Source organism: Aulostomus chinensis, chromosome 19 (genome assembly GCF_037954235.1).
Source record: "Aulostomus chinensis isolate RoL2024-O1b breed Wild chromosome 19, RoL_Achi_v1.0, whole genome shotgun sequence".
In the NCBI taxonomy this organism is placed as follows: domain Eukaryota; kingdom Metazoa; phylum Chordata; class Actinopteri; order Syngnathiformes; family Aulostomidae; genus Aulostomus; species Aulostomus chinensis.
The window spans coordinates 10,755,805-10,777,519 of NC_141338.1; the positions used below are offsets into that span (position 1 = coordinate 10,755,805).

Below are 21,715 nucleotides of genomic sequence, written 5' to 3' on the forward strand. Positions count from 1 at the left end.
ACAGATTAATATTAAACTTTTACAGATGTGATATGACAACATCATTGGTGCATAAACTGTTTAGGATATAAAACCTACATCAGAGAATTGACCACCTTCTCTAAACTACAGATCTAATACTGGTCACAGCAATATTTTATTGATGGGATTTTCCAGTGTAAAATATTGCATTTATCATTATTATTTATTATTGCAATTATTGACATGCAGTTTGTATTTTTCAAATTTGAATGCATCGATAATCAATAGTCTGTGTAATACAAAAGAAAAGGATAAATCAAGCACAAGCCTGAACCAGAGGATTCAACAGACCAAGGGAAACATTTCACCCTGAAACTATCGTCTGATCCTTAAATCCTAATCTGTGTATTCTGGCGTGCCAACATGTGACCTGTATGTGGTCATTCATGTGTGACTGCAGCTCCACGTATGATGCGTCGCAGAAGTAATTAACGGCTGTTTCTCATCTTGAACACCTGCAATAACAATCACGGCTGTAGCAGGTTAGCTAGCTGCTACTCATTCTCTTTGTGTTGTAATCTGATACAGCTCCTCCTGGACGTGAAGCTCTTGCAGCCGCTGATGAGGCCAGATGAGGAGAGGCCAGACCCTTCTCAGACTCCAGAGAAGCGGAACTAAAGATGACGGCATGACTAATGAGTGATTGGTGTGGCTAACTTAATTTTTTGTTATATTTAATTTGAAATGTATTACATACTGGGATGACTTCATCACATCTTTGAAGGATCGATGATGATCATGGAGAGAAAAATTGAAAGAAAATGAGATAAAACAACACAAATGACTTTTGATGGTGTTAATAAACTGGGATATATCTGGAATCATGTTCTATCACTATGATGCAATTCTAGTGAAATTCAATGACCTACTGCATTTTCTCCTGGTATTCCTAAAGGTTACACTGCATTCATAATCTTTTTTTTTTTAAAGCGAGCACATGATATTCAACCATCTGAAAAAATTAGCCAACACAACTGGAATTATGACCACAAACTTTGAATAGCATCTGAAAAAAATGGCAGATACAAGCATTTGAAATGAGCTTAAACCAGTGGTTGGATGTAACTCAGACATCTGGAGGAATCACGTGATGTTGCTTCCTAAAGTACAAAGAGGTATTACAAGACAGAGGTAGCCCGGTGCTAGCTAGCGGTCAAGTTGCAAATAGCACCTTTAAAACTTGGCGACACAACCGTGACATCAGTCCGGTCAGATCGGAGATCGTTAAAAGACCTTGCTGAAGCTAAAAGTGAAAAAATGATGGTAGCTGAGATGACCAATTAAGAGTGTTGTGTATGGAGGACAAAAACTACCAGAAAGAAAGAAAGAAAGAAACAAACAAACAAACAAAAACATTTGTGTTTTAGATTTTTGCTTAAGTTTTTCCTCTTCTTTATTTGTATTCAAGTTAACCCAGAAACACATTCATTTAGTTGTTGTGGCTTTTATTTCTTTACTTGTTTCATTTTTATTTAATCCAATTAATTAATCATTCATTAATGATTATAGACATTTTAAATCTCCATAATTGTAGACCACGGAAAGCTGTAGCTATTCTGTCCAAGCCTTCCAAAATACTCAAAATCCAAACGCTTGTGCAAATGTTTTCCCTTGTGGTCAACTGAGGTCAAACTAAATACAACCTTAGCTAATTAATACAAGTGAAAACAAAGCACATTATTGAAGTATAATCACAAACTAAACCACAGTGCACCATTACAGGCTGAATGCCAGTTACTAACTGTTACAGCACAAAGTTGTCGAGTTACAATCCTTAGATTGTTTATTTTTCAAGGGAACACAAGAAACCAAGGGGAAGAGAAAACTCAAAGAGTTATCTGTCCAACTGCAGAGAAACTGGTCAAAAACAAAACAAAACAAAACAAAAATCATTCAGTATGTTAGTGGGGAAGTGGGTAAAACATGATGACACATTCCAAAACTGTTTCAACAAAGACCAGCAGCTGTCTCAAGTGTAAACTACCCACCAGGGATATTTAGACAGACATCTACAGCAAACAGGAGTTGACAAGTACTGCAAAGTGACACAACTCACCTTTTGTTTGTGATAATAATTTACTTAATCCAAGTCATTCTCACTGAGTGTTGACATGAGTTTGCCACCTGTCACTTGTTTTGGCTGCCACGCTAATCCAAACCTGACATGCACTGCAACGCAATGTTGTTATTGAGTGTGTGTGTGTGTGTGTAGCTTGTTTCCAGATAAAGCAGAGTGCCATTGGAGGACTAAGCATCACAGCAACAGCTGAAAATACACTCACCTGAGCATCTCATTGCTCTATAAACAGCTGACAAATATGTAACACGGAGTTCAGCTGCCCTGCTTTTAATACTCCACACATGACATTCTGTCCTGCGTGTAACCGCTCACCTGATACGATTGATGCTTCTTCCTCACTGAAACATCCTCGTCGCCGTCCTCCTGGGTTTAAAATGCAAAGCTCTGATTTCAGCACTCTCCCATGCAGACAGGCTCACATGTATGATTCCCTCTGCCCTCTCCTCAATCTATGCAAACAAAACACACAAGAAAAAAGGGCACATATGAAACCCATTTTGCAATCTGTCATCAGAAACACCGGGCAGAGCAAAAAGGAGTAACAAGAACAAGACATAAATTGATTTCATCTGTTCCTACATATTCTCTTCAAGTCTGAGTGGCACGTGCTGTCACTTGCCATTTAGCGGACGAGCGATGAGGTTCAATCGCTAACTCCGATACGGGGCAGAGTTAGGTCTGCAGGAGAACAGGCACGCTAAATAACTTGAGTTTTTCCTGAATGCGTATAACATCTAACTGTTAAAGGAGATTGTAGTGATGTGTTTTAATGTCCCCGCCCTTCATACAGATAGAAGGAATGGAATAATCTCTACTTCAATGCATGTGGCTGGAGAGAAGAAAGAAAGGTCCATGAAACTGACTCCAGTAACCTTGAGTCAATATTATAGCAGGGAAATAACACCGAGGCACAGCTGGGGACGGTGCTGAACCAACACAATGAGATTTCAGTAAAACAGGTGACCTCAACTTTCATTCTGGGTGGCCAAGCTTGTCTTTTCTTAAAGCAGTACTTCACCCAGATATGATCTTTTCGTTATCAATTACTCACCGTAAGATATCTTGAACTTGGGAAGATTTTATTTTATTCTATCATCTGCACAACCTCTCAGTGAATACACAATTCAGAAATTGTTAGGCATATATGGAGACCCAACATTAACAACGACAAAACTATACAACAACACACTGTCCAGTATAATTCAAGTCCTCAATAAAACGAACCAACAAAAACAGTTCAGTTCCTACGTACATGTGTTTGAACTTCAGCTGAAATCCCGCTTTCCATCTGATTTATAAGCCAAATTTCACTGTCCAAAAGTTGTTTTTTTCTACTCAAATTTAAGTGTTGCACATATAGAAAGAAAGTTTATACTGGACAATGCATTTGAGAGTTTTCAAACATAGATTTTAATTGTTTTGCTGGTGTTAGTCTTCAGTCTCCGTAAGTGTCTAGCAACAAGTATGTAGCTAGCTTTTTCTGAATTTTGGATTCACCTTCAAGTTATGCTGGGAGAAAAAAAATCTTCAGGAACTAAAGACATCCAACAATGAGTAATTGATAAACAGATTCAAATTTTTGAGTTAAGTACCACTTTAAGTCACATTGATTTGCTTCCTGCTTGCTTGTGAGAGCAATCAGAGTGTTGTTGTGTTACATCTGCAATTATGTGATATCTGTAACCAAATTCCTGACACAATTAAGTCAACAAATTTCTCACGCAGTAACAATATTTGCATAATTACTGTATTCCTTCCATTTTCCCACTTGAAGACACACTTGCGCGCACAAACGCACACACGCACACGCACACACACACACACACTCAGACTCTCACACACAGCTGTCTTTTATTTGCCAGGATCCAGACGCAGATGGTGATACAGTGTGAACTTTAACACACAGATTCTTGACATTCTTTATGGGTGCGAGTTAGACTCCATCTCAAACCCGTGCATGTCTTCAGCCCCCTTAACTTCCTGCCGGCAGGTCACTGTCGCACAGTGAGTACAAGTGTCAGACCGTGTGAATTCCTGTTGTGGAATATGAGCTTAAAAAGAGAATCAAGTAGACCTGAATGATATGGTTGGAAAATGTAATGACCCGATTTTAATAAAGATCAGGAGAGAAAGAATTTAACCAGTTTATCCATCAGAGAAACTCCCATACTGGCCTGACCTGAACCCAGTATCTCAGAATGGTCCTTGAGGGACTTTCTCCAAGTACAGTACAAACATCCATTAGGATTCAAGGACGGATCTAAAACCTTTTGGCGGTCAAAGGTCAAGCTCACTGTGACAGGCACACGTGCATATTGATCATGAATCGCCAAGGGACTCCAGAAAGAAAAACAGAATAGATATTGGCAGTGATACCAAATTCTTTTTTCATAAATTTCCTTCATTTTGCAGCTTTTCTAACCATCTCTACATGACTGGTGGTACATGTATGAAAAGAGAATGGCTGTTCTTTCATTTCTCCCGCGACCTCCTATGACACTGAACCTGACAGGATACAAAATTCCCACTGACCTATGCTGCTTTCAGGTACGAGAGGGAAGCTGGGGATTCTCAGCATAGCACATTTAACAAGGGAAACTCTGTTGAACCAGTCGCCTTTTAACTTCACGCTAAAACATGTTTCTCTTACTCTCTTTCCAAGTCTTGTTGTCAAAATGAGTTTAAAACATAATATACAGAATTTAAATTAAACTGAAAAACAAAAGGGATTTCACAGGGCTCTACGAGTGAGCCCCTCCCATGTAGACAGACTACTACTGTCCTCTCTTGGTACAGTAACTCTATTTTCCACAGGCCTACATGGTTGGAGCTGTGTCAGCATATTTTATTGTTTATGATGGGTCCTGTAGTGGCAAGTTCATTGCTTAATGTAAAAGGAATGCTAATTAAACTACACAGCACGCCAGCTCACTGCTGAAATCAAGGGGTACAGTAGTACATCCGTGAAGTCGCCAGACACTAACAATGATTCTTTGTACTGCAATACACTCTGTGTGTGTACTAATACTTCCAAATGTATTCATAGTTTTATTTGACAGCGGTAGAGTTTTGAAATAACATTTCAATGCAGACAAATGTTTAATCTCTTACAGACATCAGCAAAAACCTTCAGTGTCAAATACAAGAGGAAAATCTTTTGTAAGAACAGAATAATTTGTTGGATAAAAATGTAGCTGTAAAATTCAAAATCCCTCAGCTGCAGTGAAAAATTATACTTCTTAGAGTTTCTGAAATGTACTACACACTATCAGCTCTATCTATTTCATCTCTAGTCAGCAGAGTCCAATGTGACACTTTAGAAAAACAGGATTGTGTTAGAGTCCAACTGGTTTATTTTACATATCTATCCATATTCACAGCAGAAAGTCAATTATCTTGCCACTTCTGAGGTAAATTGCTGCAGAGACGAAGGATTACAGTTTCCAAACACACATTCCCTGCAAAATCTATATTTCTTGCAACATCTTCTGTAGGAAAATGAACACTCACTCCATCATGATCAATACAGCTTTCAGCTTTGGATTTCAGTTTCTTTGGGATCGGGTGAAACCACTCACGGATATATTTCAGAGTTCAAATGGTGCATATATCAAGAAAGTGCAGACATGTGAGACATTATGATGTTCTTAAGTTCAAAGAGAAAATATCAGTGGAGAACCAGAGAGCGCCACTCACCATCCAGACATAGACAGCATCCTATCATGTCCCCCAGCCAGAGATCCAGGATTTGTCTTTCTCTGAAAGACAGAAAAGTTGAGTTAATAAAAGGAGCTCATGTGTCTGCCATCTCCAAACCAAAAAAGAATCAGACTAAATTTCAATCTCAGGTCATTTCTCCCACTTTGGCTTTCAACCAATCCTGGAAAATATCTCTTCCATTCTTCGATCTTCAATCATCCTCTGTGTCTCTCTCCTATTTTCGGCCACTTTCTTTCTCTCATAACGGGATGTCTCATCTCAAACGTTGTTGTTGACCATTCAGGCAAAGAGCTTTTCCTGCATTTGTCTCTCATCATGAAACCAATGAGGCATCTGCACTTAAACTCTTACTGTTGCCGTTTGAATTAGCATTACAGTAATTGTCCAAGAGCCAGTGGACCGTGCAGGTAGGACAGCTGATTCCCCAGCGGAACAAAATCAGCTGGGGATCTAAAGAATGAAATCAACTGCATTCAATTCATTTACATAATGATTTGGCCTCTCCGTCCATCTGGAGACGAGGCAGTCTGGAACACAGGCACAGCCCTGCATCCGGGGTGGGCAGCATCTGTGTGTTGACAGTAATGTAACAAAGGAGACTGGAAATTACTTGGAGACTGCACACCTCCACCGAGTTGAACTCAGAGCCAGGCCTAGGGGTCTGGCGGCCCATGGGGCTCTCATGCTTGGGTCATAATTAAAGCTGCAAATAGTGACAAGTGGGTCATTGCACACACACACACACACACACACACACACACACACCACACACACACACACACACACACACACACACACACACACACACACACACACACAGGTTCTTAAGGCATCTCTGACCAAATCTGAGATCATGTTATCAACCCACCAGGAGGAATGCATCAATTTGTAAAAAATAAAAAAAAACAAAAACAAAACAAAAACAAGCATTTCCTGTTGCCTCCAGGTGCCGCTGTGACAGATCTTTGGCTTCTTCCTCGATCCATTCTACACGTAATCCTGCAGACAGACACCAAAAAATATGACCTCCCCGGCTGACGTAGTAAGAATTATGATTGTGCTTTTAATTTGAAGTGCATGTGGGAGACCCCGAGGAGACGGTGTGGGAAGAACAGCAGCGACGGGTCGAAATCACTGAGCTAATGATGGATGGAAAAGCCATACCGGTGGGAAGCCTTGATGTGAGGTTCTTGTCTATCAGTGAGGAGGGGAAACTTCAGATGATCATCATGACAAATATAAATTCCGAGCAGCTGGAAAACACATTGAGTCGAATCCATGTGGGACTGAGTGTTGGACAGTTTGCCTCTTAACTGCAGAGCTCCAGTATTTTCTCTACCTGACTGTCACTCTGCTCAGATTACATGACAGACCGCTTCAAGCAAATGTGTGTGAGGTGATAAACTCAGGTTTTTCAGACAGAAACATGCTGCAGTCTTGGTAACTATTGATGCCCCCCCCCCCCCCTTTATGATGGGGGAGGGGGGGGGGTCATTACCTGTGTAGACCCCAAAATACTGCTCCCATTATAAATGTTAATATGCACCAAATATCTCCCATCTAATTGGCTGGACTCCCTTCCTGTCATTATTAAGGGAGGAAACCGGGGTGAGGGGTCGCAGCTGCTAAGTTTAGCCGACGGGACAAACACAGACTCAGGCCAGTATCTACCTCGCTACTGTGTGTGTGTGTGTGTGTATGTCCTTGTAGCTACATCAGAAAGTGTGTGTGTGTGTGTGTGTGTGTGTGTGTGTGTGTGTGTGTGTGTGTGTGTGTGTGTGTATGCATGCTAGAAGCTCATGAAGGGCCGGTGTCCTCCAGCAAAGGGTGCCTTCATTTTAATATAAATGTCATATTCCAGATAAAATGAATTCATTTAACAAACTCGAGGGCACCAAGAGAGCACCCCCCCCAGTCAAACCCCATGAAAAAAGTGCAATCTTTAAGTTTGTAAAACAGATCTGCCCCAAAGTTGAACAGATACTTCTCTGACCTGTAATTCCCCCCCCCCCCCCCAAATTTGGGTGAACTTCACATGTGAAGTTATAACCCTGCAAACAGGCAAACACTCATAAAATACCTGTCCAATGATGATTTTGTGTTTTCAGACAATGTAACAATGTTTCAGCAGCCATCAAGCCAACATATTTCTCTCACGGTCCTTAAGGTTCCCAGTTGTGGTGGTTTCAACAAACACACAGCAGTAATTCCCCTAACACCACACATTTAAAGGAAATGTTCTGTATTTTCCAACTTTGCCCCTATTTCCTTTGTGTTTGCCAGTTGTAGCATTCTTGCACCACAATTTTGGAATAATTAAAAAAATGACCAACTAATGACACAAAAACATGGAATAAAGACTTAACTGATGCTTAATTTCAAATTGGAACTTTTCTGAAATATCATTATCCTACGTGACCCTGCAGAGCTCTGAGTGCATTTGACAGACAGATATTTTCTTCATACTATTGAGAATCCTGAGCTTTGCAAGAAGAAAACTGGTATCTCTCTTTCTCTCTCTCTCTCTCTCTCTCTCTCTCTCTCTCTCTCACACACACACACACACACACACACACACACAGTTAGAGTGCCTAGAACACTGAAGCACTTGAAGCTTGAGTCTGCGGTAGACCACAAAGTACCCTCTCTTGACATGCCACTACCACCATGTAAGTGTAATGTTGGGCATGTCTCCCACCTAGGGCCAAGGCTGGGTGAGGGTGGTTGGTGCTTCGATCACTCTATGTGTGTGTGTGTGTGTTAATATTAGCCGCTCACTCAGCATTGCATCACTGAGCCTCTGTGTCCTGAAGGGTTGTTAATGTGTTCAAACGTTCCACAGGAGGAGCAGCAGGTTGTGAAAGAGTCAGACATGCTGATGAAACCATGATGACCTGCACAGAAATCAGTGCTGGTTCTCCAGAGCCCAGCGACCACAACGTGCCATATTTGGGTGGGTACAGAACATGGCACTTCTAAGGGTGCAGGCCAAGTGATGCTGCCACGAACCAGAACTGCTTCACAAGAAATCAATCATTTCCAATATTCAATACCTGACAATGCTTCCGGGAAGTCAGGGTTTCAATGAGATGTAACTTCTGCTATGCACTCCAAGTCCAAGATTTCTAATGCAACAGACAACAGTTGATGAGAAAAGAGACGCCAGCAAAGGGCCGATACTAAATTATTTTTTAAAACCAACATCTGCTGACGTGCTGATATCTTTGTGCATCTGTAGTCATCATTAGGGGTGCAGGATAACACTGGCTTGTCATCAGTAACAGCAGATATTGGTCACTTCTTTCGTATCGATCTGCTGATAAATATCTGCCCGGCAACTCAGGATTCATTTCTTCTTCTTCTTCTTTTTTTTTTGCACATTGCTGTTGTTTAAGATGAAGCAACAATAAACTGTGGGCTTTTTCTAAACGTTCTGGAAACGAAAACAAACCTAACTTCATATTCAACTTGTTTATGTGTGTTTTCAGAGTGAAGAAAATGGTTGACATCATATAAACATGTTTGTTTTAACATTACAGAAAATATCAGCATTTCAGATATCGGCAAATCATCCAATATCATCCATGACTTATCATGAAATAATTAGAAGACATCCTCAAAGTTCACCAACTTAAATAATTGAGATGTTGATAGCAACACGCAGAGGAACAGAACAGCCTGAGAGTGGTGAGAGGTCATGTGATCAGAAGCTCCAGAACAAGTGTTCAGGTCACCACTATCAAGAGTAACAAGCTCGAAGGCTCAAAGGTTGTGGATGAAGCGTTAACGCTCCAAATGCGATTAAAAAAGGCACTAGAGATGAGGAACAACAACTTCTTATTTTAAAACTTTGTCAGACGCCACAATTAAAGAAAAAAACAGAAAACCAAAACTTAGTTCCTTCTGAAGAAAATTTGAAGGAAAACTTCAGATGTTAGGATGTGTAGAAGACAGAAAGCGGAGATTATTGCATCAGTAACTGATAGGACCCCCGTCGTCAAGGCTGGCGGGGGTCCTGCAGCTGTAGCCAGCATCAAGCCAGTGGAAGGAGAGTTTAAAAAAAAAAAAAAGCCCTGAAGTGAAAGAACCGCAACACGGAAAACACGCAGCGAGGAGAGGAACGCTCCAGTCGCTCTTACTGCGTCTCACACGCATGCACGCACGCACGCAAAATCCTAAAGTTTCCCGTCTCACCGTCTTACTTCTCACCGTTAAATCTGCTCCTGGAGATCCCCGTCGGCCCCTTCAGGTCTCTCCTCTACGTGTCCCGGTGCCGTGGAAGACTCTCCGAGGGTCCGCTACTGCTGCTGCTGCTCTGGTGTGGTGTGAGGTGAGGTTAGTGGGTGAGTCCTCGCGCTCACAGCTCCCACCTCCGACGTGTCGGAGAAATGCACGCGCAGCCTGAAGGTGCACTTGAAGGGCCCTCTGTTACTTTCGGTTATCTGACGTCATCACGCGAAACGATGTTGCCCGTCATTCTGCGAGAGTTTACTTTCTACCGAAGACATTAAGGATGAATCGTATGTTTTTGTTTTGTGTGTGTGTGTGTGTGTGTGTGTGTGTGTGTGTGTGTGTGTGTGTGTGTGTTTTACGGAAGTTTGTATTTTTCCCTCTGGAGCTTTACAAGGTAGCTCATGTCGGTGCCTGTCTATGTGCTTGTTAAACTTCTCTGAAGAATGAATTACTGTCACAAGTAGATTTATACGACTTGACTAATAGGTCACTCCGATACCCGTGACGCATGCCAACACCTGAACGTGACGCTTTTAAGTTGTTTTCAAGACAGATTTTCAACTAAATCGAAGGCTGATTTCTTAATACATCCTCTTTCTCCTTATAAGGGTAAGCAGTGGATGTGCTGCAGATGTTGGTTTCATGAAGGAATACAGTTGTTGACCTACACAGGCAGTGCTTAAAGAAGTACATAGTTCCTTTAGAGAAGTAAAAAAACAAAACAAAGAAAGAACCAGATAAGATCGCATCCGTAATGCTAACTGTTCAAATGACACATCATACATGACATAAATCTTTCTCTTCTCTTCAAAATAGCTGCTCGCTGAAAGTCTCAGATACTGGATGTTGAAATATAGAGGAATAAGAATAAAACTCCCCCTAAATACTTCAGTAAAGCATCAACATGGTACTACTTTAGTAAAAACTGCCTACAGGTAAGAGCAAGTAAAGTAAAAAGACCGAAATGAGTGAAGAGATGCAGGTTCAGAGTTGCGCTCCTTCACACAGAGACACTATTTTTTCATTTTGACAGAAATAAATTAAAAGATGGATCAGTTTCAATCAATCAAATGCTTTTGGCAATGCAACAAATTCTCACAAAAACAAAATGAAAGACTATTTAATGTCTTTTTGAAGCCCAATACTTATAAACTGTTATTCAAGACATTTAAACAACCTGAAAACCCAATGAGTTGCAGGAGGCCACGTTTCGAGTAAAACAGTTCTACTGCAAGCAGACAGCTTTGAAAACATCCCTTACATAAAATTATCTTTATTCCACATGGAAAAGGTGTAAGGCTCAGAAAACTGACAGCCTCTGGAAGAATATATTATAGTTGTCTGATGTGGGTCTACCAAACAACACAAACATGTGAGTCAGAAAAACAAGGAAAAAAGGAAAAATAAGCACAGTACTGATGGAAGTAACTTTCAAATGAGTTACATTAAGTGGCAGCAACTCTGGGATTTCTAGCTTAGTGTGGATATTTATTGAAAACCTGAATTATACGACATGACCTGTTTTGTATATAAAAAGAATTTATAGACTGCTATAGAAATTACTAATAATAAATGGCCGTTATTACATACAAAAGTACTTAAAAAATATTAAATTAAAAAAATATTCCCACTTTTATTACTTTAAATGATAAGTCTATATGTTGCCATAGACTGAGTGATCCTCACAAATAAATAATGATTCCCCTTATATTAAATAATTATTAAAATCTTGAGCTCGCTTTACTAAAACATGGCCGAGATACTGGAGCTCGCCGACAAAACAAAACAAAAAAAAAGTATTTAGCATCCACTTGCACAGAGAGGGAACTGCTACTGAAATGTACTCTTACATAATAGCCTATAAAACTGCTAAATTGTACTTAACGGTATAATCAAGGAGAAAGTAAGACGATGACAGATAAAATAAGAGACCATAAAAATGAACTGCCGACCCATTATTCTACCAGGTTACACACGTTTGATCAGTTTAAGATGCAAATATTTAACATCTGAAGATTCAATTCTGTAAACTGATAAATCCGAGCTGTGCGAGCGCTCAGATGTTGACAGTGTGGGCGTGTTTCTTGCACAAAGGTTTGTCCTTTTTGGAGAAGAACGGTTGTCCCTCCAGATTAGTGGTGCAGACCTGCAGACAGAAGCACAGACCTGTAAGTCACACAACATCCACAGATTTTTCGTGTTGTGTGTGTGTGTGTGTGTGTGTGTGTGTGTGTATCGAGGGACTTACCGCACACACAAAGCAGGTGTCATGCCAGGTGAATCCTAAAGCCTCCAGGAACTTGTCCCCGGCCTCGATGGGGAAGTCACAGCCGTGGCAGTTTGTCCCGAACAGGTTGTAGTAGTCTGAGTAAACAAATAAACAAATATCAGTCTGTTGACACACGTTTGATTCACAAAATCTATGCAGTGTGTTTATTTGCGTACCCATTTCACAGTACGGCTGTCCATCCTCCATGTGAAAGGTGTTGCCCCGGATTGGCTGCTGGCACGCCACGCACACAAAACAGTATGGGTGCCAGGTCTGTTTCAAGGCGTTCATTATTTCCTGTAAACCAAATCAAGAAATACATTAAAGATATCACGAAATAATTCAGCTTAATGAACATTTATTGTTAAATCAGATAACGTAGCAAGCAACGTACTGAGTAAATAAATATGGGATCCTTTTTTTTTGACAATACCTGAGGTGCAGATGTTTTATAGACATTTATTTACCAATGTCAGCTTTAGATTTATGTGATATTACGTTTCTTCTGAAAAAGAAATGTAAACATTGTGAATCTGAATGTTTATCACACATCGTTAATCCCATTCTTTATGAGCAAAAGAAGACTTGAGGCAAACTGGACTTCTTGCTCAACGGGCAGATACTGATTTATTAAAAACCACACCAATAACTTCTGATTCTAACAGCATCCTGACATCATGGTGCATCCCTGGGAGGAAGAATACATCAGTTCATCCAACCGTAGTGGACTGTCACTCACTCCCAGGATCTTCTGTTGGCAGTTGGCGCAAGTGGGAGCGAAGAACTCCTCGTAGCAGTGTTCGCAGTACACCTGGCCCTTCTCTTCCACAAAGCCGCGGTCGGCCAGGGACGAGTGGCAGTGAGCACAGTTGAACTCCTCGGGGTGCCATGACATGCCCATAGCCACGAGGAAAGGACCTCTGGTGGCACAAGAGGAAAGATTTGAGCCCCACGCTCATTCATTGTTACACCTTCTCTGCAGGTCTGGGTCTCTTTCTGAGGCTACTCACCGGATAACGTTGTTGCACTTGCTGCACATGGGGGTGCGGGTTCCGGCCGGGATGTGCTCAGCTCGCTGCACCAGAGAGTCCAGGTCCTGTGGATGTGGCTGAGGGACGGGCCGATCGGGGCCTTTAGGAGAAGGGTTGGTAACTTTGCCAAATGAAGGTGTTGCTCCACTCTTCGGAAAGCCTGAAGTAGGAAAGATGATGATGATGTTCATGGTATTTATTGCAGCTGAATACCTTGATACACCCCCCATGTGTGTGTTGTCGTAAATGAAAATATTCTGAATTCTATTCCTATATTTACCTGAGCAAGATCGGAGCCCCCATTAAGGTGATATACCAGGTATTTGTCCTGGGGATGATATATGGGCCCTACAGACATTTCTGAGCTGATTCCAATATTTTAAAGATTTTATTTGACTACTTTTAATCACAAAGAACATTAAAAGTAAAATATAAAAAAGGGGTGTTTCAATCTTTTTAATATTTTGCCTGGAGGTCCATTCATGAGTTACTAGCCCAGCTTGAAAGCAGTAAAAAGTTCTTGTATTGTAAACCTGTATTATACAGATAATAAAGTCAGGAGAAGAAATGCAGCATCAGGATGATGAACATCTCTCTCAGATGATTCTCTCTCATGATTTATCATCACTTTATCCCTTAAATAATGTTTGCTAAAACTGTCACACCGCTTGAAATGAAGTTACTTTTCATCATATGATCTTATCTGTGTGAAAGCTGGTATGTTGGGGGGGGTGACATGCTGTCAACGGGGGCAGCGTTCAAAACAAAATCCTTTGGTGAGAGTGAAGATCGGGGCGCTGAGACACATTAAATGGGATGGAGAATAAAGCAGACATTTGTGGGGCTGTCACTGCTGTGGAGCTGTATGAGAACGATAAGGGGGGGGGGGTGAGAAGACGCCAAACGGAATCACAGCAGGAGGGCCAATCTCTGTGTTTGTCTGTTCTGCCTCTCTGCTTTTGAATGGATGGAGGGGAAGCATGAGTCGCAACGCAGTGCATCCGTACAAAAATGGAAACTTCATCTACATGAAACGACAACAGTCTTCTGCCCCTAGGTTATACTTTCACCTCTGTTTCTCTCAGTAAACACGATTAGAGTGAAGAATTCACCTAATAACTCCAATTTTCTGGCATGTAAATGGTCAAAGCAATGGTACTTGCACATATAATTTGAGGTCATATAGCAGGTACGACATACTTAGGTTCACTTGTGCTTGTTTACTCAAATATGCGTTACTCTGACCAACAACTCAAGCAACAGAGAACTAACAGTGGCCACCGGTGTTCTCCGCCTAAGCGTCCTTTCAGCAGCTATTTAAAAAAAAAAAAAAAAAAGACCTTTGGGGAAATTAAGAGGAGCAAGTACTGCAGCTGTTCCTGTATGAGTACACACTTGTGCGGTACTACTACTAATGACGGCTGCTCATCGATGCCTTTCAGCAAATATTTGATTTCCTTAAGGTCGAGTGGCCCAAGATAGGTGCATTTTTAAAGAGGAACCTTCATACCAAATAAAAGCCATAATTCTCTGTTTCACAATCTATTTAATGAAAGGGGATCTTGAAGAAAGCCAATAGCCTGAGCTCATTAACGGAACACCTCTGGTTTTTACAGAGCTCGTAATCTTAAATGGCTTACTGTCAGGAATTAGAGCTGCAGTAAATGTTACGGTTGAGTAACAGTGATTTAGAGGAACGAGGCTGCCCTCTGTAGGCTGGAATTAGTGCCTGCACATGATATTTCTGGCAGTGAAAGAGAATCAGATCAGAATCAGCTTTAGTGGCTAACATACAGTGAATATGACCAACTAAAAAAAGACTGGATGATAGTAAACAAGCACTGCAAATGACTATGTATGGATGTTACTCTACCTGGTAGACCTCCAGGCAGGAAGGAGGCTTTGCCCTGAGCTGCAGGGCTCTTGAATGTGGACGGAGCGACAACGTTGCCGTTCCGGGGTGCAGCTGCAGATTTGGAAAACGTTTTTGGTGCAGGAGAGGTGTGCACACTGGTAGTGCTTTTGTCCACTGCCTCACTGGGAAATAAGACACATAACCCAAATAAATCATAGTGCATTTACACGATAGTCGTTCTAAAGTGTCAACAGACGTCTGTCACCCAGCTTGCAGCTGACTCATATTTAGGTGTCAAATGGCTAAAAACCCATGCACGTAAAAGAGATCTAGTCATAGGATTGTGCCTCCATGTTTGCAGATGCGTGGTGCAGTGTAGCTGAGGGGGTCAGGTTCCCATCAGCTGGTTGTAATCTCAGAGCCACATGTAAACAATCAAGATGATTATAGGACACTTTGGAGCTGCAGCCCACTGTCCATGTGTTCTTTCATTGATTGGCAGATGGGAAAGATTACAGGTGATGATACCGCAGCATCTCCACTGTATCTCAGGCTCATCATTTCGAGTATCTGATCAAACAGCAGCAGAGGACTTCAAGTACTGTCACTTTAAAGAGATTCTGGAGTGACTGTGTTGTATGAGAGTGAAGTTTTACAAAGGGAGGAAGCTGCGAGGGCCACAAAAATACTGTTTGAGAAAATGCCAAGCAACTGTCTTTCTGGCCACCACCCACTGTAAAGTTTTACAGCTTTTATTTCAACCTGAGAACCTCCTGTGAGCCAAACCTCCCTGAGAGGATTTAACCCTTTGTGGAAGGTCGTAACATTGCTGTCCAGTAAATGTTGTTTTTCGTAAATGTATTGAGTCTTGAGGTAACTGCTGCTGGATCTGTCTTTCGGAGCATCTTTAGTGTTGCAGACTACCACAGGGAGGCGCCGTTGCTGCACAGATATTCAGGTTAAACAAATGATTTGTACTAACAAGAAAACAATTTGTACACCTGAGGCAGTTTGGTTTGGCTTTGTGTTAGTAACAACTGAGCCTGTTGTACTGTCAACCACATATTCAAAGTTCTAGTATTTCATGATTTAATCATGTTTGATGCAGGTTGATTCTTGTACCTTGTCTGTTATGGCAACCCTGTGACTTGAAAATTAAATGCATTTTTTTCAAATGAACTGAAATTAAACGACAGGACATGTTCTGGCAATTCCATAAAAATCCACCACTGGTCTTACATCAAACTCTTGGTGTCTAAAATCACCAATCTTGTTTGCGAATGATGAGATCACATTTGTTGTGTCCAGACATCACTAACCGATCTACGAGACACAAATCTAGCAGCCGTTATCTGTGGGGAAACGGATCGACAAAAAACCTTGACATCTTTTTTGAGAGTCCAGATTGTGATTGTAGCATATCTGTAGGAAATATTGAACCACTGACAATTGAGGGTTTTTTTCAAGGAGGAAAATAGAAAAGAAGAAATTTAAGATACAGAAACAGCGAGAGCAGTGAGGAAAATAGTTTATTGAGGTAAACTCATTGAGAGCTGACAGATTACACTACTGTGATTAGTGTAGAAAACAGAGGAAGGAATTACAGATCGCAGACATAGGGAGAGATGATTAAAGCATAAGATTACAGAAAGTATACAGAGGAAAGTGAAGGCTGAACCACGTGCCACAGAAAAGTACACATGTACACTAGAATATATTGTAGTTTTGCACTTTAAGCACACACACATTTGCATGCATTAGCAGTTTAAAACATAATAAAGAGAGAATAGGTGCAATATGTACCTAACAATCATTTTTACAGCAGTATTTCTTTGTGCGTTTTAAAAGTGCATTCCCTTTTTTGTTTAGCTTTCAATATTTGAGTTATGATGTGTTATGCAGTCAAAAACTGGGGAAAAAACAAATAAATAAATAAATCAAAGCTTTTCCGGCTAAACGTTTAGTAATTTTGCTGAAACTTCGTGATGCCAATCCCTCAGCTTGTTGTACTTGTGTTCTACAACATCTGGGTCCAACTTGTTCACCCTGATTCGCCCAAGAACAAAGAAACACAAGAGAAAGAAAAAAATTGAGAAGTGAAAAGAAGAGTGGCGACTGAGTAGCTAACACAAGAGGAAGCAGAGGAAGGGAGAGCCGCAGGGATGAGTAAGGTTTGGAGGCTGGCGTGGAAGTTAGCATTGCCGTGGGATCACCAGATTAAAGCTAAAAGGGATTTGTTCTGAGCTGGCAAACAAAAGTTTATGAAACTTTAGTTCAGGTTTACCAGCTTATTTCATACTGTACAGAAAAATGTTAAACCCTTTAGTTCTCTGTTGTTTTTTCCCTAACTTAATCTCACATTAATCAGGGTACCATGGGATTATAAAATAAAGAAATTAGGATTTAATTGAAGCTTGAATACAGACACAATGAGGACGTGTGAAACCTATAATTCAGAAAAGCAATATTAATGTTTATCTGTACTTTCTTCAGAAGTTCTCTCTCTGTCTCTCTATCAAGCACACACGCATCACGCACACCCACGCATGCGCACACACACACACACACACACACACACACACACACACACACACACACACACACACACACAGAGCAAAATCTGATTATATGAAAAACCGTGAGCCACTTACTTCTTTCCACTGTTCTCTGGAACTTGCTCTGCAACAATAACAATAGAAAAGGGAAAGGAACACCAATTAAAATCAATTAAAATGCATAAATTGGTCACTGAGAGAACGCAGGCAGTCCCACTGTGGTTGAAGTGCCCTGATGGGATTTCCTCGACCTATCCTCAAATCATTCACAGCTGCAGAAACAGCATGCGGCCTGAACGTGTATTAAAATAGTCAAAGCTCATCACATATTCCACCCTGGTCTGCTAACATCATTAGTCAAAAGGAGCAAAGTAGACAGGTAAATCTTTCCACTTACTTTGCTCTAATAAGGGTGTTATTGTACATGTCAGCTTACATCCGTCCTTCTATATTCAGAGGAACTACAACATTCCTATAGAGGTAATGGAGATTTGAAAACAGCACATAAAAGCTTCAAATGAAAGCATGTTCCAAAGGATTATTTTAAAATTTTGCGATTGGATTGATCTGTCATGTGCTCTGACTCAATGGGATATTTTGGATTTATTGAAGTGGGGCTGTGGGAGTCATCACAGGTTTTAGCTTCAGTAGATGTGGGTCAGTGCTTCTTCTCTGCACTTTGTACTGTTGAGGACAGGGTCAACAGAAAATAGATTCTATCAAACACACAAACGGCTACTTAAATTACTCAATATCCATTTCTAAATGTTATAGTTATAACATTTCAATGTTTTACTTCCACAGTCAGACAGAACTTTTTTTGTTTCTGCCTTTTCAACAACAGAACTTCTTTGTGTGCCATAATATGTTACTCTCCAGCTGAGCATTCCAATTAAACAGCAGATCTGCAGTGCTACAAAGTACTATGAGTGTGCAGCATGTGTAGGGATACAATGAAGCTCTATGGTTAGAAATGTAAAAACAAAACAGTAAAAACAGCAAAAAATGTTACAAATACAGTGTACATGCAAAGTAATATTGATTTATCTTCAAGGCAAGGCAAGGCAAGTTTATTTGTATAGCACATTTCAGCAACAGGGCAATTCAAAGTCGTCGTCGTCATCGTCTTCCGCTTATTCCTTAGGGTCGCAGGGGGGCTGGAGCCTATCCCAGCATCTACGGGCGAGAGGCGGGGTTCTCCCTGGACAGGTCGCCAGTCCATCGCAGGCCAACATACAGAGACGAACAACCACTCACACTCACATTCACACCTACGGTCAATTTAGAGAATCCAATCAGCCTCGTCCCCAAATTGCATGTCTTTGGACGGTGGGAGGAAGCCGGAGTACCCGGAGAGAACCCACGCAGGAACAGGGAGAACATGGAGACTCACACAGAAAGATCCCGCGCCCGAGCCGGGACTCGAACCCGGAACCTTCTTGCTGTGAGGCCACAGTGCTAACCACTGCACCACGTGCAGCCCGCAATTCAAAGTGCTTTACATTAAAAAAACATAAAAAGACATTCAACATAATCAGAGAAAGTAAAGACAGAGAAAGACATTCAACACAATTAGACGAGTTACACTGCAGCTAAAGTAAAGTTAGAGATAGAAAGCTAAACAGGCAGATATAAGTTACAGTGCAGTGTGAGACACTGATCAGAGGCCTCTAGTTTGATTTAATAATAGGCCACGGCAAACATATGGGTTTTCAGCTGTGATTTAAAAGAACTGAGAGTTTCAGCAGACCTACAGTTTTCTGGGAGTTTGTTCCAGATATGTGGAGCATAGAAACTAAATGCTGTTTCTCCGCATTTGGTTCTGACTCTGGGGACAGAGAGCAGACCTGTTCCTGACGACCTGAGAGGTCTGGATGGTTCATAACGTACCAGCAGATCAGAAATGTATTTTGGTCCTAAACCATTCAGTGCTTAATAAACCAGCAGTAGTATTTTAAAATCAATTCTTTGGCAGACAGGAAGCCAGTGTAAAGACCTGAGAACTGGAGTGATATGATCTACTTTCCTGGTCTTAGTGAGGACTCGAGCAGCAGCATTCTGAATCAGTTGGAGCTGTCTGATGGATTTTTTAGGGAGACCTGTGAAGACACTGTTACAGTAGTCGAGTCTACTGAAGATAAACGCATGGACAAGCTTTTCCAAATCCTGTTGGGACATCAGTCCTTTAACCCTTGATATGTTCTTCAGGTGATAGTAGGCTGACATTGTAATTGTCTTTATGTGGCTGTTAAGATTCAGGTCTGCGTCCATGACTACACCAAGATTTCTGGTTTGGTTTGTGCTTTTTAACATAACTGATTTAAGCTGAGCACAGACTTTTAATCGCTCTTCTTCGACTCCAAAGACAATTACTTCAGTTTTATCTTTGTTCAGTTGAAGAAAATTCAGGTACATCCAATCATTGATTTGTTCAATGCACTTACTTAGTGTTTGCATTGGATTTTAGTCTCCTGGTGATATGGTTATGTAAATCTGTGTGTCGTCTGCACAATTATGGTAAGATATCTTGTTGTTTTCTATAATTTGAGTCAGAGGGAGCATGTAGATGTTGAATAGGAGTGGCCCCAGAATGGGGCCTTGGGGAACCCCATATGTCATTTTTGTCCGCTCTGATGTGTAATTACCTAGAGACACAAAGTAGTCTCTGTCCTTTAAGTAGGATTCAAACCAGTTTCGTGCTGTTCCAGAAAGTCACGAAGGGAGTTTTTGTCTCGGCGGATAGAATATGTATTTCTGTAGCACCCAATGTTCAGCAGTATGGTAATGAGACACAAAGTTGCAGCTCTCTACACAGAAGACACGCTGACCTGCATCTACTGAAGGAGAGACCTGTGCTATGGAGGGACCCCACTGCAAACAATCTGAAAGATCCCTATCAGGTAGTTTGAAATATCTAAAATGAGCATGGAGTAATATTGATCATAATCTAAATATTCAAATACAATGATACTGAAGCTCTGTAGAATGAACCCTTCATCTCCACTCAGACCATTTTAGGTGATGAGGTTGTTACATACCGTTCTCAGTGCCGGTGAGCTGGGCCAGGATACGGAAGGAGCGGGACTGGCAGGTGCCGGTTCGTGGGTGCCAGTCCTCTGTGTCCTCAATTAGACGCTTCTTGCTGGCATCACTTAGTGGGGAGGCAAGGTTCAAGTCAGACTCCACACCAGCTTTCCTGCAGGCCAAGATCAACCAAGTCCTTATTACAATAGTTATAAAGTGTGTCAATAGTTAATGGGACACAATATTTCAGGTTAACAGAACACTAAAATACCACAGCATGACAAGATTAACACACATTCATAGCAACCAACACACACTGTGCACAAATACATTTTGCGATGAGTGCTCCATATTCAATCAAAACTTGTGCTGTGTGACCTGACTGCTGTGTGAGATCTCACAGTTACCTCCTAGGTTTAGCTGGAGGTGGAGTTCTGCAGCCAAGCAATAAGATGGTAGTGAGGAAAATGTGGGGGAAAAAGAGGCAGCACAGATTTTTAAAGTCAAATAAAGTGTACCGCATGAACAGCTGTTTTTTTTTTTTTTTAAATTTATGTGGGAAAGTCCTGAAACTGTTCTGAACTGTACTTACTTCAGACATCGTAGAGGCTCGCTATTATGGAGGGAAACCAAAGGTTAGCCAGAGAGTATAAACTTAAATCCAGTGTAACTAAATGCAGTACAAGTATATCTAAGATATTAAACCATGTAATTATGAAAACAGCAGCATATTTTTAATGACATGGAGTGTTTGGTGGGAAAAAAGTGACAGTGATTGGGTCTCACCACAAGATGGAGATAATGTGCTTTGTGATACAGACTGTGATTGTACGCTCTAGAACTGTGGTTCCTAACCTGGGGGGGGGGGGGGGGGGGGGGCCTAACAGTTGTGTGTAATGAATAAAATAAAATAAAATATCACTGTTT

The 21,715-nt window shown here is 41.1% G+C and overlaps 2 protein-coding genes across 4 annotated transcripts in view; both read right to left on the reverse strand.

Annotated features, from left to right (window-relative positions):
* bmpr1bb (bone morphogenetic protein receptor, type IBb) overlaps positions 1-10,242 on the reverse strand; it is a 50,462-nt gene extending 40,220 nt beyond the window's left edge. For both annotated transcript variants that reach the window (XM_086186683.1, XM_086186681.1), the window contains exons 1-3: positions 10,031-10,242; positions 5,798-5,859; positions 2,414-2,550 (exon numbers count right to left, since the gene is read on the reverse strand). The gene's annotated coding sequence lies outside the window, so the exon portion shown is untranslated. The remainder of the gene's footprint in view (positions 1-2,413; positions 2,551-5,797; positions 5,860-10,030) is intronic.
* A 1,069-nt stretch (positions 10,243-11,311) lies between these two features.
* Positions 11,312-21,715, reverse strand: part of pdlim5b (PDZ and LIM domain 5b) — a 44,660-nt gene continuing 34,256 nt past the window's right edge. For both annotated transcript variants that reach the window (XM_086186671.1, XM_086186670.1), the window contains exons 6-13: positions 20,803-20,960; positions 17,861-17,888; positions 15,228-15,391; positions 13,334-13,514; positions 13,063-13,243; positions 12,500-12,620; positions 12,303-12,418; positions 11,312-12,200 (exon numbers count right to left, since the gene is read on the reverse strand). In XM_086186671.1, the coding sequence (XP_086042797.1) occupies positions 12,111-12,200; positions 12,303-12,418; positions 12,500-12,620; positions 13,063-13,243; positions 13,334-13,514; positions 15,228-15,391; positions 17,861-17,888; positions 20,803-20,960 (1,039 nt within the window). In that variant the 3' untranslated portion in view covers positions 11,312-12,110. The remainder of the gene's footprint in view (positions 12,201-12,302; positions 12,419-12,499; positions 12,621-13,062; positions 13,244-13,333; positions 13,515-15,227; positions 15,392-17,860; positions 17,889-20,802; positions 20,961-21,715) is intronic.